This window comes from Poecilia mexicana, unplaced genomic scaffold (genome assembly GCF_051168715.1).
Source record: "Poecilia mexicana isolate PSO_F unplaced genomic scaffold, ASM5116871v1 scaffold_7, whole genome shotgun sequence".
Classification (NCBI taxonomy): domain Eukaryota; kingdom Metazoa; phylum Chordata; class Actinopteri; order Cyprinodontiformes; family Poeciliidae; genus Poecilia; species Poecilia mexicana.
Window position 1 is genome coordinate 22,598,443 of NW_028263376.1, and position 17,691 is coordinate 22,616,133.

Genomic DNA, 17,691 nt, shown 5'->3' on the forward strand with positions numbered 1-17,691 from the left:
TAATTTAGTTTTGAGCAGGAAGTTTTAATCTCATGCAGTCCCAGTATTATTAAATGCAATTTTATTTATTTTCTATATGAAATTTTTTGTGTGTGTGTGTTTCTGAACTGAAGCTGTTAAATGGCTATCAAGAGTCACATCCTGAGTTACTCCATAGGGATCCTATTTCATTCTGTGTGCAACTTCAAGGTGTGTAATTAATATCTTAGGGCTGTTCTGATGTTCCTGCAGCTTATGGTACATGTTCAGTCACAGTGTGTAAGTGGCCCAGTATTAGGAGGTAGGATGTGGGTCATAGCAGGCACTCAAACAGGCTACTTGAGGGACACAGGTCCCCTGCCTCTGAATCTTTTTATGAACTGCCAATGAGGACAGATCCTATCCTTACTAACCTTATATTTATAGTTCACACTCCTAACAGACTACAGTATGCTGTATGTGTGTTTACACTTCTGCTTTTTTGTTCTTTATCTCCACGACTGTTGATTTTGTGCTGTGCATTCCGTGTGTGTTTACTGTAAATGCTATACAAGTTGGCTAAATTTAGGACAGAGAACCAAGGGGACGATAAGCAAACTTTACCTCAGTTGTAGCTTCCTGCTATGATAAGGTTGTATTTTAACAACCATTGTTGTTGCTCCAACAGTTGAGTCTAGAGTAGCTTTCTTAAACCCCCTGACCCCTCCTCTCTTCTGCCTAATTTGAAAACCTTCTCATATATGAAAATCATTCAAGGTTTGTATAAATGTTCGGTAACACTTTATTTGAAGGGGGGTTGAATAAGACTGTCATGACACCGTCATAAACATGACATAACACCTGTCATGAACATGAATAAGCCTTCATGAATATTTATGACTGTTGTCATAAAGCGTCATTCGGTAAATTATGACACTTTTAATACAAAGTTGACATTATTCAAAATGTCTTTGTTATGACAACTTGACATTAACCAAGAAATCATTACTGATATAAATGTGTTATAAAAGAATTAATGATTGCACTTTAAAAATGAGGTAACTTTATGTTATTAAAGGTAAAGTTTAAACAGTGATGATTTCCTGGTTAATGTCAAGTTGTCATAACAAAGACATTTTGAATAATGTCAACTTCGTATTAAAAGTGTCATAATTCACCGAATGACGCTTTATGACAACATTCATAAATATTCATGAAGGCTTATTCATGTTCATGACAGGTGTTATGTCATGTTTATGACTGTCATGACAGTCTTATTCACCCCCCTTCAAATAAAGTGTTACCAAATGTTCTTTTTACATGAATGGTGGCACAGTGGCACGATTTGTTGCACTATTGTGTTGCAGCGAGAAGGTTCTAGATTTAAATCCTGGCCACGGTTCTTTTTTCCTCATGGAGTTTCCCTGTTCTCCCTGTGCATATGTTTTCCCTCTGGATACTTCGATTAGATCATTTTCCGCCCATGGTTGAACCTATTGGCCTACATGCTGTGTGTGCGGTAAAACTACCGCTGCATGTCACATTGCTTATACCACCCCCAACATGAAACATGGTGGTGGTGGTATCATGTTGTGGAAACGTGCTTTCCTTCAGGAGAGACTGAGAAGCTGATCTGAGTTGATAGGAACATGGTTGTATTTCAACACAGGTGAATTGATATACAGCCATATAGTTAAGCTGTCATTAGTGTATTAGTATTTCAAATAATCTTAATCTGCTTTAATGATGTTACAGAGAAAAGCAGCTACAAAAACATTTGAGTTTACTAAAAGCAGCAGTTTTTCTCTCAAAGTGCTGCAAATTTGTCAGACTGTCTGCTGACCCCATTTTGACTACTTGCTTTAGCGTTACTATTTTTGCAAAGCTTTAGACGGGGTAGCTGTAAAGAAGACACATGGACATACTGTAAAGACAATGTTGGTGACATGACAGAGACAAAGCCAGGCTCTCCTGAAACCCTTTATCCTTTTAGCAGTGCTCAGATCAATACTGCACTCGCGCAAACATTTGTAAACATGTCCCGACTTATTTTTTTTGTTTCACGTTCAAATTGTGGGATTTGATTCCCACAATAACCTGATAACATAAAAAGCAGAGAAAGTGCCACGTAACCAGCCACCGGGGTCGTTTGCATGTTTTGCTCCTCAGTTTTTATTTCTTCGTTAAGAGGAGACAGTGGGGTAGAACGTGTGAGTTAGTCAGAGATTTCAAGTGACCATTACGTGATTTTTTTTTTTTTTGTCTGTCATGTGTCTGTCCTTCTTTCATCCTCTTTCTTCCTCTCCATCTCCTTTTTTATCCTATTCCACCATTTGGCAGATGCACCCTGTCACATCTCCCTCCATGCCTCTAGGAATGGATTCATGTTGATGTTTAGGCTTCGAACTCAATCATGCGTGGAAAACATCTGTTTTGTTGTGTAAACCTTGCCACTCCTCAAAACCGTCTCCTGTATTTGCCTGCTATAAATCCTGGAATATGTCAGATATATTAAATTACTTCCTTACTATGTGGGAAAAGGTGGCACAACAACAGTGGTCAAATAATGTGAATCATGTCTCTGCATTTCACTGAAAAGCAAAGTCTCCAAAAACGGAAGGTTATTTTCTTATAATATAGATACAGTGCATGGGAGGATCTCAATACATTTTCTTAAACGGCTTAATAGATCCAGAAATCAGGAGTATGTCTTCATCATAAACTGAACTCAAAAATCTTAATTCCTCCCACCGCCCTTTTCCATTTTATAATTGTAATTGTCACATAATGGACAGTTAGGCCACAGAAGTCTAAGCAGTACTGTGTTACAAAGCTTGTAAACTACTAGAAATTAAGCTTAGGCTTGTTCTGATATTAGAGTCTCAGTCTTTCATAGCCTAGAGTAAAAATACCGTTTTTACTGTGTTTAAGTATGTTATTATAATTTAAAAAAAAGTCACCGCAAAATGAAATTACTTTTACGTAAAATAGAATAAAAATAATTATTCCTTCTCTGTTAAACTGATGAGACGCATTGACTGTTACAATTCTAGAAATAATATCTATTGTGTATCAAAAATCTATTGGGGTCGAGACTTAAGCTACGATCTTATATAGGTATTCTTACTCAATAACATAAGAGTAAAAAGTACTTGATGAAATGATTCTTCAAATACGTAGAAACACTTTTATCATAATGTCTCATTTATTTTTTGCATATTAGGTATTTGTTTAGAGTGAGAAAAAGACAGAGTACACCCTGAACAGGCCACTACTCTGTTATACTAATCTACACATCTGTCCATCCATCCATCCATCCATCCATCCAATACATGTTCTGTATTTTAACCATAAGCAATGTAAAAGTATCTCATACAATCCAAAGTGAAGTTTTGTGTTTATATTTTTAAATCTAGCTTGAGTTACAGTTTTGACTTGTAAAATGTGTAGAGGTTTTGTGCTTTTTACCCTTTTTATTTGACTGATGAAAAATAATCTTTTGGCTTTCATCTGGGTTTGTGCTGTGGGTCCTTTTTGGTTTAAACACTAGCTGCTTTCTATGAAAGAGCCCTTTGTTTGTTGAATACTTCAGCTGAACTGAACCTTGCTGGGATGTTGAGACAGAAGCTTCATCTTTCCTGGCTCTAATCTTTCAGTTTGGGAGAACACACAAAGGTGCAAGCATTTTCTACACAGAAAAATGAGCCTGTAATTCCCTAATAAGTTGTAAGATTTTTTTTTTTTCTTGACAGACAGAAGTTCAAACAGAAAATCTACCTTTACCAACATTAGAGTCAATAAAATTTAAACAAATTTAGGTTTTAATTTGATTTTGGGATGTTTGAGTACATCATCATTGTAATTTATAATTTTTTCTGATCCTTTTAAAAATATTTTCACTTCTGCTACTTCTTTCAGATATTGGTTGACGCTTGGGTGTTTGTAAGAAGCACGCAGGCGGATACTGCATTCAGTGAAGTGCATCAGTGGTAATTTCTTTCCTTTTCAAGTTTCTGTCAAGAACTTTGATGTTTGTTTTGAAAATTAAATAAATTGGTACAAGTTCAGCATCTACAGGATATGTGATTTTGCATCTTTGGTTATAAGTGTTAAAGTTCTTTCAGCAGATTTCCCTTTGAAAAGGAACCAACTCAAGGAATAGTCACGTACATTTTTTTTTTTTTTTGGCAAGTGTCAATTTTTTGTTTGCCAAAAGCTGCTAGAATTTGTGCCTTGATTGGCAAAATTCTTGGCATTATATTTACCTCTTATATTTTTATAGACCCCTGCACCCAATCAGGATAATATTTTGAATATTTTTTGGTGTTAAAATTACAATAAAGATATTTATGTTCCTTATTAAACAAGTGTTAAGTTATTTTAAGCTAAAAACACGATAATAAACCAAAGCTATGCATCCTGTTCAACACAAAACCTCCTGAACTTGATGTGCACTTGAGATCCTACAGTAAAAACATTTGTTTTATCCTTGAGATTTCTAATCTGATGTTCACTACCAGCATTGCTAAGTGCATGATTCCCGGTTTACAAAAGTCAGAAATGGTAGTTCTTACTTGCAAAAAGATTGTGTTTTTTAATAATACAGCCTGACTTGGAATTGGTAACATCAAACATTGCAATAACACACTGAAGTAAATTGATTATTTTGCCTTGGCCGGCCTAGTTATATTTCATAAAAGCTCAGGGTAATATAAAATCATTCTTTAAGTAAAAGCAATCCACAAGCAGATGACTGAACTCTGATATTCTTGAAAGCGCATATTTATATTGAGATTTCTTTGCACTTGCAAGTTGTCTTTCTGTCTGATTTATTTAAAAAAATAACGATTATAAATAAACGATTACATGAACAGAATTAATAATATTCGTAAAAAAAAAAAAACACTGCAAAGGAATAACAACAAAAAAGAAAGTAGGTTGAAAACTACTGTTGTCATGCACAGCATGTGGCCAGTAACTGATCTTAGCCAGAAATGTTGTTACATTTTGCAGCAGTTCACATATAACTGTGACTGGTTGGTGCTTCCAGGACATATTGCTCTGAAATAATGTCACCAGGACATAAAACGTTGCTTTATCTCATTTTAAAATATTCACCAAATGTTCCTGGTCACTGATGCACACAGCTACATTTACTTCACACAGCTACCTTTGCTTCTTGCTGCCTCTGCTTTTGTATATCATACCTAAAAATTCCCATGTGTCTGACAGCCTCAGTTGTCTTGCAACAACGTTTACAGGAGTGCTGAGATCCAGCTGTATTGCCAGAGACAGATGGTGCAGAGAACTGTTTCTTTGCTTTGATAAGGTGTTAAACAAAATGCCCATGATGCCATCATTGGCGTACCTTTTCCTGACTGTACCACAGACATCCATCCATCCATCCATTTTCTGTCACCCTTGTCCCTCAGTGGGGTCGGGAGGGGTGCTGGTGCCTATCTCCAGCTCACGTTCCGGGCAAGAGGTGGGGTACACCCTGGACAGGTCGCCAGTCTGTCGCAGGGCAACACAGAGACACACAGGACAAACAACCATGCACACACACACTCACACCTAGGGGCAATTTGGAAAGGCCAATTAACCTGACAGTCATGTTTTTGGACTGTGGGAGGAAACCGGAGAACCCGGAGAAAACCCACGCATGCACAGGGAGAACATGCAAACTCCATGCAGAAAGACCGGGGCTGGGAATCGAACCCAGAACCTTCTTGCTGCAAGGCAACAGCTCTACCAACTGCGCCACTGTGCAGCCCTGTACCACAGACAGCTTTCGCAAATGATACCTATTAGTTAATAGGTATCTTGATTGTTTCCTACTACCAGACACAACCCTGCAGTCTTCTGCCCAGATACAAGATTCACTGTTTACTTCACAAAACATGCTGGACTTCAGAGCTCTAGCAGCGAAAGCACTTTACACTGACCTCTATATAAATTGTGGTTTGTGGTCCTAAATGGAACAGCTCAGCAGGAAATGCTTGTAGATTGTTTTCAGTAAAATTTAATTTTAATTTTTTTTTCACCATCATGATTAATAGTGAGCTTGGGTATCCCTTTTTATCATCTTGCAATATAAATGAATGTGTTCATTAAAAATATTTCTGTTTGAATACATATTTTTTCATTGTTCCCGACTTTTTTTCCATATGCTGTATAATGCCATTTCAGTGATACGTTTAAGGATTTTATTCCATCATGCACAGCTTTTTTTGCAAACTTGTGAGCTCTAGCAGCAGCTTGAACAACCTTAACAAAATAATGGACAAAGATAAATAGATTAAATACCCTGGGAGAGTGCTTTTTCTAATCATTTGTGTAGGCTTAGACATGTGCAGGATTTTTGACCAATGATTAGATCATCACTCTACAGAGAGTGTCTGTGATGGCTCAAGTGAGACAGAATAGTATGTGGTGAAGCTATAGTCTGCAAGAACAAGACATGCAGCCTCTTCAACTTAATATCTGTACTGTAAGGTGATGTGTTCCTGGAGAGCTTCTAAAGTTGTTTAGCATCCTTCTGTTTTAGTAGCAACATCTACATGAGCATCACGACTAATATGGCATTACTAACCCCAGCCAAACAAAAAGAAATGCTTTTTTTTTAACAGTCACAGCTGCTGACTTCATCACACTTGACACTTGACTATGTAAAATCCCCTTTTCAAAAGCTTATTTGAGGTATGCAGATGGGTGGGATGGTCTGATTTCCCTGCAGTGATTTGGTTATCAAATATTCCGGGAAGATCAAAGAAAGAGAAATATTTGCTTGTAGGAGGTACTGGTGTATATTACTGAATAGACGGCATCATGAAGTACAGATTGAGGCACTTATTCCATATTGAACAAGGATATTAAGTGAAGTGCCAAATTAGTTCAAAGTGGTTCATGGATAACAAAGTCTATTATCTGAATTTCAGTCCCATGGAAAATCAGTGAGCAGAGCTAAAAAGGTGTGTGAACAAAGCGGCCTACAAAACTGACTCGGGCACGCCAGTACTGTCAGGAGAAAAGATCCACAAATGGAGAATATTATGAGAAACGCGTAGGAAGGATACCAAAATATTCAACCTTAATATAGTTTCACTGAAAGTTTCCCAAATACTATGGATGTAAACTTCTAAAGAAAATAAAATTTCTCTCTCATTATTGGGATTCTGTTGATTCATCTTGTTGTGTACAATCCCGCTTTGTAAATTTCTGCAGGCAGTCAATGTGGCGCTTGCCAAACTGGAATGCAGCAGGGTACAATCTGAGGGCTTGCTTGTTTATAGGGGGAAAGTGAACAGCTGATCGTAACCACAAAAGGAGTACATGTTTTGAAATCTTCTGTAAACTTCAAACGCTAGATCATACTGTGGAGTTAACGGTAGGAATGTTCTTCCTTTAGATTCTTAACCAGCTACCACTTGTTGATTTCAGACAGATCTTCCCTACGGCAGCATCCACTGTCAAAAATAAGAACTGCAGCATGTTGTTCATCTGTGGCAGCACTGTAAAATGCAGCACTGCTCACGCTGATGGCAGAACTTGCTCACAAAAGGGCATACGCTCCAGCACCGCCACAGATCAAGTGCGTTTGTGTTATATTTTCTATTCGTCCAAACACAGACACTTCTCAAACTGTGAGTGAACAATACACACATTGATGACTGTCGCAGTAAGTTAGTACATCAGAGCGAGGCCTGACTGTGGCCTGCCATTGTTTCTCTATTGACTCACCACAATGATAGTGATGAGATGAGCCTGACCCCACTGTTACTGTTGTTCTCTGGAACAAGTGACGCTCTCTCTGGTTTTTGACTGTCTGTCATTCAGCTGGGATTACAGTCTCTACCCAACTTGAATTGTTTGATTCTGGCAAACATAATCTTTTGCTCTTAAGGGAAATTTTTCACAATATCTTAACGAAGTTATGGGTTTTTATTATGCAGGACAGCATTAGATGATGTAATGATATTTATTTACACATATTACAGTGCAAGACTGGTCAGCTGTGTGTCATCTTGCTTTTGTGCAAAAGAAATACGTAAAAGTTGAGGTGTTGAGGTTTTTCAATTCACAAAACTACAGCTACAGGGAATAAACCTTTTGACAGTTGAATATAACATAAGTAATTGATAATTTAATTATTTAATTTTAGAAAATGATAAGAATCCAGATTACAAAACAAAAAGAACATCAGGTTTCACAGTGTCAAATATAATGTGATTTAAATGAAAGTGGTACATCTACAAAGGGAAAATAGTTGGTTGCTATCAAACCTATTCAAATTGTAATAATTGAGAATTTAGAATCCATGTAAATTACAAATGACCTGCATTTATTAACTGTATGTATTATTTATTAGTTTGCCTTGTTTAATTCTGATTCATTTAGATATTAACATTATCTACACAATTAAATGTGATTAAAACAGTATGATGTAAATGTATTCGGATGCACAAAGTCTGCACATTAATTCATGCTGACACCTCATTAACTTATCAAGGGTGCATAGAAATGTTAAGCAGTTATTCAAAACAAAACGCTGCAGAAAGAAAGTTAGACAACTTTATCCTTAAAGTGCATTCAATAGCTTACAAAAATGTGAATCTTTTTTTGTTTTTGTACCTCGAGGATTCTCCTCATGCTCTGCAACTTGGAGGGAAAATTTTGTGACCCTTGTTAAATTCATTGTTTATGTTTAGGTAAATGAAAGATAAATTCAATGAAATCATCTGCTGACCAAAAATAGTGATGTTTGCAGATTATTGTGGTCACTGATTATGCCAAATAGTCGCCCCATCACTGCTATGTTTAAGACGTTCTGAAACCAAAATGATTCTGGCTTCTTCCCTTTAACATTTTGCCTTAAGACAGGAAGGTCTTATTGCTGCATCGATTTATTTGATATGTATGAATGGCTGAGAGTCCATTATGGATGGCTTGATGTGACGATGATGTAAATAACTGCCCAGTAGCTTCTCATATTGGCACACTTGAATCAGTCTGCCTCTCCGAGACACTGTTTGTGGTGAAAATGGCTGCGATAACAGAAGACATTCTTTTTAAAGCACGCTGAGCTTCAAAAACAGTGCCTTTTATCAGGGGACCTCCCATTCCTATGATTCAAACTCCCAGACACCTTCACTTTCATCTCATCTCTCTCTGCTGAGGTGAATACAAAGCAGTGCTAGGCTTGTGTGCTGCTGCTGTAAACCGACTGTTAGATGATTTATCATGTTGTTTTCTTCGTGTGAGGGATTTGTGTCTGTTCACAGTCTGAGCACTATGTCAGTTTATCTATTATCTATTGCCAGTTTACCTTTTGTATAATTTTCCAAGTATAGGAACAGAAATAGAATATCTGTGTTTTCTTAGCACCGCAGGTGTGGGATGGAGCAGGGCTTAGTAAAAGCTAGCTCATTATATGGTACTTTGTGGACTGGATGTACCTTCAGGGATGCAGTGTGAGCTGGCATACTGGCAAGACTAAGGTAAACATTCAGACATGAGAAGGCTTAGTGAGCTTGTCCTTACAAAAATAAGATAAAGTATAAGATTATGGTCTGTATGTATCTGTAATCTGTCAACAGTGGGGAGAATATATTATTTAATTGTATAGTGAGAGTGCTTGAACCCAAAAAAGAGCCTTATTGCTTTGTTGATTCTTTGACTTCTCTTCAAAGACCATCATCAGGTTAACATTTTTATATCTTTGTTACACCATTGTGCTGGAACATACTCTTTTTACACATCGAATACTAAAGCTTGTGGGATCTGCGGCAAATATTTTGCACGTGTAAAAAAACAGTGATGTGGACATTAAAACTTAGAGACACAAACTGCACATACATGTCGCTGCTATGGGGCTGGTACGCAAATATTGCAGCAAGGGCCCAATAATAAATCACTTAATTCCATACTGTACTATGCAGTTGCTTTGTCTGCACTAATTAAGATTCACTCAGTGACATGTCAGAAAAGCTTGAGGTGGCTTCAAGTGCATGCGAGCCTGGCCTACTCTTTGGGTGTGTTTGCTTACAGTTATTTGGTCATTTATAGGCAATTATAGACTGTGTACACAGTATTAAACTTTCATCCCCAGATGGAGAGGTAGTCATTAGTTATGGAGACATGAAGGCAAAAGTAACTCACTTGGCCCTGGCACACCAGCAATTCATCCTTCATCTACACACACTCAATCCAAATTGTTCAAGGTTGGAGAACTTGATGTTTCGGAAAACTTTGAGTCTTTTTCTTCCATTTAGACTAAGTTTAGACATGTTTATATAAAATAACCTAATGTGTACTTTTGAGAAACATTTTGACAACAGTTTTCATTATGAATCCACAAAACCTAAAAAAAATATATATATATATATATATACTACTTAATACAATTTTGTTAAATGTGTTCCAGACTTATTCAGCTCATGAACTGTGAGAATTGTGTTAAATTTAGTTCTCTTTGGCTTAGACATCTATTGGCATTTATCTGCTGGTCGAGAAACCACATTCACAAATACAATTCTTCAGTTGTTATTTCGATTTTGTTATTAAAACATTTGTCTGTTTCCCCCCCATTGATGTTCCTGTTTAGTGGAGATCTGATGAGTTCAAAATCCTCTGGATGCATGATTCACAATATATTCATGCCCAATAAACCATTCAATAACTTCCCGCGCTGTGTGGATAGAAGAATTCATCACTGTGAAAGATTCATTTTTTATATAATGTGTACTCTGAGGATGAATAGGATCATTTAGTGTAACTTAAGGCTGCTCAACTAGAGGAAAAAAAAATCTAAATTCATTTTGGACAATACAATCGTATTTTTAGTTTGCACCACTCTATTTGTTCTACTTTAAAAAGATAAATGTTATTTTTTGTCAAATCCTATTTTATCTTAAACATTTTACATTATAGACATGTTCCCCTACTAAATGTAAAGCAAATCATATTGCTTATATATCATACTGCTTATATATTTGCATATATAAAGTTTCAACAGTTCAATCACAAAATGTTCAATTGCTAGTGTCGATCAATTTTGTCGAAAATACTACATAAATGTTTCAGTCATACAGGATAGCAAGGTTTTCGTGACATTAGGTGTTAAAATGATCTACCCATCAGCCATTTAAATAATTTTATTGATGGAACCAACACAACACCTCAGTGAAAAACACTTATCGGAGATTTAGTAGATTACATCCATATATAAACATATTCTCAGATGTCCTGTGTTAAATATGATGATGTATATTTCATCAGATATATTTTCAGCATCACGGAAGCCACAAGGGAAGCTGAAGGTGGTGAAATAACTTTAATAGTAATGCAATGTTTGTGTGAATATGTTGTTTTTGTAATAATTTGGACGAAAAACTATCAGAACTTCTTTTTTGGAGAGACTGTTCTTTTTATTCTAAATTAACAATGTCATCAACCCAGCATGTCTGTTTTTTTCTTCAAGCTGTCAAACAGTGGTATGTCTGAATTAAAGCTGATGTTTATTTGAAATATATGCATGACTGTGTGTATTCTATTATGCTTTAAGCACTACTGCCATGACTACAGATGTGATCCAATTTATGTGAACCGTCTGCCTTGCCATTGTTTTTTTTGTTTTTTTTCCAATGTCACAGACATAATATCCCCCGTCTCCACCGTTTGGTGTCAACTTTCACCTACAAATTGTTCTGACTGCACTGCAAATTACCACAGAGCACTAATTATTAATCACTAATTGTTCAACCAGTACAACCTTAGAGGGAATTTGAAACTGTGATCTTGACTGACAGTCTCATCAGAATTTTGAAAGGATTTACTATTTACTATCCATGTCTATATTTAGTTTATGGTCCAACTGTGAAATTAGTAAAACACCATGGAAATTATTACATACCGAAGCTAATCCAATAACGGCAAGATCAGCAGATTTGAACAAAACCACAGTTTTCATAGTAAATCCATACATTTACACTAAGAGCAAGTTTACAGAATGAACATGAGTGCATTGTTTAAGGTGACCTTTTTCTTGGACCTGGACTTGGCAGACTGCAGTTTCCCATGAGACAAAGCGATTGCTCGAGATGCAATCCTTGATTTAATTTCTTGACATAATATTCGCAGGCAGTGTGCTTCCAATGATGGTGCTGAATTACAATCACACCGTCTTCATTTCAGAGCCCCTCTTGGTGGCTCACACTCATCTCAGACAGCCGAAGGAATCTTGGGATGTAGCGACAGACTATCACAGCTGTAGGCGCTAAGGAAGCGTGTTGTTGTTCTTCAAACAATAATCCTGTTTTCATCGTCATTTGAGAATCATATTGATAGAAATGTCCGTTTTCTCCTCTGCTCAGGTACGACCCGTCCCCCTCGAGACGGAGAGGTCCCAGGGTTGGATTACAACTTCCTATCTGTGGAGGACTTCCTACAACTGGAGGAGAGTGGCACACTACTGGAAGTAGGAACATATGACGGTGAGGAGAACGATGACAAGAATCAAAAGTGGCACTTCATGTGACTCACGATAGAGCAGGTGTCCTCATTCTCCACAGATTTGGCGAGCATAGCAGCCATCATATTTAGTTTTTTCCTGCATGTAGGCAGGCTGTAAGACAGTGTACCCAGTTGATTCTGATTAGACCGTGCATGATGGGAGGGGGAGATTCATCCAGGAGACAGCAGGTCTCTCCACATCTGCCCCTCTCACTCTGATTAGGACAGCGTTGTGCAAGGCTAAGTCTCAGACTGACACAAACCTGTGTGTGTAAAACATGTGGATGCCTGATTGTTTGTTGGGCTCTGCGTTATGCACTGCTAAGTCAGATTTGTGTGTTTGTGTGTGTGTGTATGCATGAGAGAGAGAGAGAGAGAGAGAGAGAGAGAGAGAGAGAGAGAGAGAGCAAGTGAGAAAGAGAGAGAGAAAATGTTACGACATTAATCTGCTTGGCACTGGCTCTGCTGTGTGTTGGCACGTTACTCTCTTTCACACAGACAATGTCAAATACCTGTCCACAGGAGTCCGTGGCACTCCACACATCAGGGGTAGAACAGATCTTTGATATATATTAGGGTAGGGTAGCATATATATATATATATATATATATATATATATATATATATATATATATATATATATATATATATATATATATATATATATATATATATATATATGCTCTTTCCTTTGGTTTGTTATTTTGTTTGTATTTCCTTTTAATTCCTGTAAAGCACTTTGTATTGCCTTGTTGCTGAAAATGCGCTATATAAATAAAATTACTTTTACCTTGTATACCACTCTAGTCATACCATATTTTTTTGGAACAGATGCACCAAAGCTTCTTAGGCGTGGGCAAATAATCGGTCTGTGTAGCTTTGCAATAAAGCATTGCTGATAAAACTGTGGTTGTCTTGCAAACTCTACCCTAAAATTAGCATTGCATGTTGTACTTTATCAGGTGTTTTTTGGCAGGGAGAGATTAATCCTACTGAATAGAGTCTGTGGTCTCATTCAGCGAAGTAGCAACACAGAGAGAAGCGAATGGTGGTAAACCGAGACCAAATTCACAACCATCACGCAGGTTCTGTGTGCAAGTCATTGTAACAACTAATTTGGCTTTAACTAAACTGGGAAAGACAATAATAAACTGTGTTCAGAGTAAGCAAGTATGATTCTACCTCGGAGTCAACGAAGGGACACTATTTAATATTGAAATGACAGCCAGAGTTTAAAACCCTATTTATGTACTGGCAAACATTAATACTAATACTGGAAATTGCTGTCCTTGAGGATCTTAGTCATATAAATTAGAGGTGTGCCAATCGATCGGCTACCGATCATAATCGGCCGATTTCCGTGAAAAAGTGTATGATCGGTGATCGCTGATCACGGTCTCTTGTTGCCGATCACACAAACCGATCACCTGCATCTCATTTCCCAGCCTGCCTGTGCAGCTGGTCTCCCCTTTCCTTCACACTGCGCAAACGTGTAGCAACAAGTCCTGTAAGCGATGTGGAACTATAACGCACTGAGTGAATGGAGGAGTTTATGTGTTGCTGCGGAAATTTGAAGCACGTGGGGTGAAGCATGTCAAAATGCATCAACACGACGAATCTAACATGGCATAAAAACAATGCCATACTTGACGGAGTTTGGCTATATTAAGGCTCACTGCAGTAAAAAAAAGACATATGGGGGATCAGATAGCAGGTAAAGCAGCGCACAGCTACAAACACTCACCCGGATTAGCATGACTGTCAGAAAGCTAAACAAATAACGCGAAAAATTATTTAAGTCTTCGAGCTGCGATGTAAGACGCTGGTTCTGCTCTCGCTGTTGAACCGCTGCTACGCTACAGGTAGTAATATTTCACAGACGGAGCTTCGCTTCTGCTCCACCTGGTAGTGACTCTCACACCGAACCTCTGCTTAAAGCTGCAGCATCTAACTTAAAAAAAATAAATTTTACATACGTATTAAAACTTTCGCTGTCCTAACATGAGACAGATAATCTCTGAAAAAATAATCGATCTCCTCCCTGATCTGCATAATTACTCCGCTCAGTCAGAAACAGCCAATCAGAACTAGCAGTAATCAGCTAGCCACCATGTTATCAGGAAGTTTTCATTCAGTAACTCAGGATTGTTTATTGTAATCCTATATTTGCCTTTGAATGCTAAGTTTTATACTTGAATTTTTTGGCAATGTTGAGAGGTTTTATTTAGACTTTTCTGCATTATTTAGCCTCTTCAGAGCCTTCATATGTTTTCAGTCTGTCACAGATAGTATTACCGATAGCAGTACAATTTGGACAATGCCTGTTTTGTTTTGTTTTTTTCTTGGAAAAAGTTATTAAAAACAAGTTTTTGTCTAAATTAAGGTGAATTCATGGTTCCTTTTCACACATACTGTAACCGGTAGTGCTTATGATTAAAAAAAATAATAATTATGTGATCAGTATCGGTGATCGGCTCTCATGGGTGATCAGAATCGGAATCGGCAGAAAAAAACCTGATCGGCACATCTCTAATATAAATCTAAAGTAGTTGTGGGTAATAAGTGCAGTGAGACTCCAACAAAGTGGCCAAATATTAAGTTGGATTAGAAAATATTTATTTCAGTCATTAGAGACGCGGCTTGGAATTTGGATAAATTACTTGTAAATATCTCTGGCCTATGCAACCGTCATGTCATCCATCAACAGATGTGTGAAATATCAAAGTGTCTGAAACATGTCGACTACTTTCCACTGAGTAAATTATAAATTAGCAGGATTTTCTGTTTGAAGTTTGCACAATCAGCTCACACATGGCTGCTTGCATGAAAGGACAGCCATGCATGCACATAAATGGTTGAGGCAGTCTGATCATTCATAAAATTTGAATTCATAAAATTTGTAAGGCAATAACAATAATAACCAAAGTTTCAGCTTGATCAAGCTAAATATTGTAAGTTGAGCCACAATGCTTTCAGAGTTTTCATAGTACAGACATAACACAAGCGGGAACACTCTGGGTTTCTCACCAGCTGCTTATGTCTCGGGATTGTAGTCACACTGTAGTCCGGCTTCGTGTCTCTTACTCTCCACACAAGATTATGTGCAGATCCCCTGGCTGCTTTTTCTTTGTCCCCCTGCACTGCCTGTTTTTATCCCTGGCTTCTTCTCTTCATCCCCTTCCCTCTCCCTCTCCGTCTCTCAAGCATGCTAATGTCCTCCTTGTTGCCTAGGTAACTATTATGGGACCCCAAAGCCTCCAAGGCAGCCCATCATTGGGACAGTGACTCTCAGTGATGCGGGCTCCCATCCGTCTACCCCGAAGCGCACCAAGTCCTACCATGACATGCAAAAAGTCCATGTAGTGCCTGCTGACGACGACGATGACGACCAGGCCACGGAAATGAACAACAGTTTTACAGGTGAGGGCATTGCTTCGCCCCTCCTGTCTCTTTGTGTTTGTCAAAGTGCATGATTGTTCGGCTCTCTTGGTCTGTGCATGTGTAGTGTTCTCCATCTCTGCTGAGTTTCCTAAACAACTCGTGCTTCTTTTGGAATGTCCTTTAAGTGCATATGTGCAAGAACATGATGAGGACTGCGGAAGGAGAGTGTCGGTGTTCGTATGTTTGTGGTTTGCTTCTCTGTTGTGGGATTATGGGTGTCTGGCAGTTACATCATGTTTTTGTGATGAAGAATCTTTTCCTCCCAACACTGCCATCTGCCTGTCAGGAGGTTGTGGTGGAGATGAATTCCACACCACATCACTCACGTCCTTATTCATTCTGATTTTATTCTGCCCCAACCTTTGTGTTTTTCTAAATTCTACACAATAAGTTGACTAAATGTGTTGCATTTCTGCATCTGGTAACAGAATGTCTAATGTTTTACAGACTGAAACTTGCAATCAATTGCAAAGATAACTGCTAAAAACCAAATTTTTCAACTTTTTTTTTTTTTTTGCATTTTATGACATTGCAACCACAAACGTTTCGTGTTTATTGGGATTTTATGTGACAGACAACACAAAGTATTAAGTCTGTCTGTCAATGCAATTTAAATGAATGTATTCAGCAAATGCTGTGCAAATGAAACACCAATTCATTAGATTTTTACATGTAGAAAATGTTATTTGTTCACTTCATAATTATACTCTACTTTGTTTGATAGTAAATTTCATACAATCCCAGTATTAAATTTGTCGCTGTAATGTGGAGAAAATCTAAAAAAGACCAAGGCTTATAAACACTCGCAAACGACTGTATTTCCCATGCTTGTCTTCAACCTGTTTGGAGTGTGAGGGACGTCTGCTTTTATTTTCTTTCTTCTTTGATGCTTTAAATCTTTTCACTCAGTTTCTCCCCCTGCCGGGCTGCCTGCGTTGCATTTGCATTTGAGCAGCCAGTGAAAGGCCTGGAGAAGTGTTGGAGTTTATCTAGCCAAAATGGGGAAAAGCAAGTGGGAATAAGCGGTTGGTCTAGCCTAAATAGAAAAAAAAAAAACACTTACTGCTAGGAAGGCAAAATGGGTGGGGGTCAAATTGAGTTAGGGACTGTTGCTGTAGGAATTAACATATCCTGTTACCCCTTTACTTACACTAGTAATAATCTAGAGGTAAACTGGGGGAAGGGAATTTCTGGGAGTTTGATGTGACTGAAGTTGCATGAAATTAGTGAGCATGTCAGTTTCTTCCATCTTGCATGCACAAAACAAACTATGATTTTTTTTCTCCCGTTTCTCTTGTTCCGTGTCGTGCTCATTGTGTCACCCAGGATCCTTAGTGCGTAGTCTGTTCCCCTCTCCTTTGTTGTGCACAGGTAACCCTAACGACCAGGACGAGAGCCGCAGCGGCATCCTCCGGCCGTACCCCGTACGTGATAATGCTCTACCCTGTGGTCTGAACAATGCAGCCACTTCCACTGCAGAGAGCGGGCAGCAGACGCTTGCAGAGCCCCAAGTCTCTCCAGAGGACCCTCTGGGACCGCTGCCCGAAAACTGGGAGATGGCCTACACCGAGAACGGGGAACTGTACTTCATAGAGTATGTATCCACATCTTGAACGGTTTAAAAGTTGTGTCTGTTGAACGCAGCCTTGGCAGTGCCTGAGTAAGTCTTTCTCTTTTTAGCCTCTGCTGTATGTGTTTCCACTCTGTTTTATTTCCACTTTTGCTGCTTTTGTTGGCCTATTGGCCTGTCTTTCACAATGATTTGGTTTGTCGGCTTGCCCA

The 17,691-nt window shown here is 38.1% G+C and overlaps 1 protein-coding gene across 4 annotated transcripts in view; it reads left to right on the forward strand.

Annotated features, from left to right (window-relative positions):
• The window catches only part of LOC106905023 (membrane-associated guanylate kinase, WW and PDZ domain-containing protein 1-like), a 106,341-nt gene that overhangs the window by 52,320 nt on the left and 36,330 nt on the right, over positions 1 to 17,691 (forward strand). For all 4 annotated transcript variants that reach the window (XM_088007265.1, XM_088007267.1, XM_088007266.1 and 1 more), the window contains exons 3-5: positions 12,330 to 12,449; positions 15,700 to 15,888; positions 17,281 to 17,503. In XM_088007265.1, coding sequence (XP_087863391.1) covers positions 12,330 to 12,449; positions 15,700 to 15,888; positions 17,281 to 17,503 — 532 coding nt within the window. The remainder of the gene's footprint in view (positions 1 to 12,329; positions 12,450 to 15,699; positions 15,889 to 17,280; positions 17,504 to 17,691) is intronic.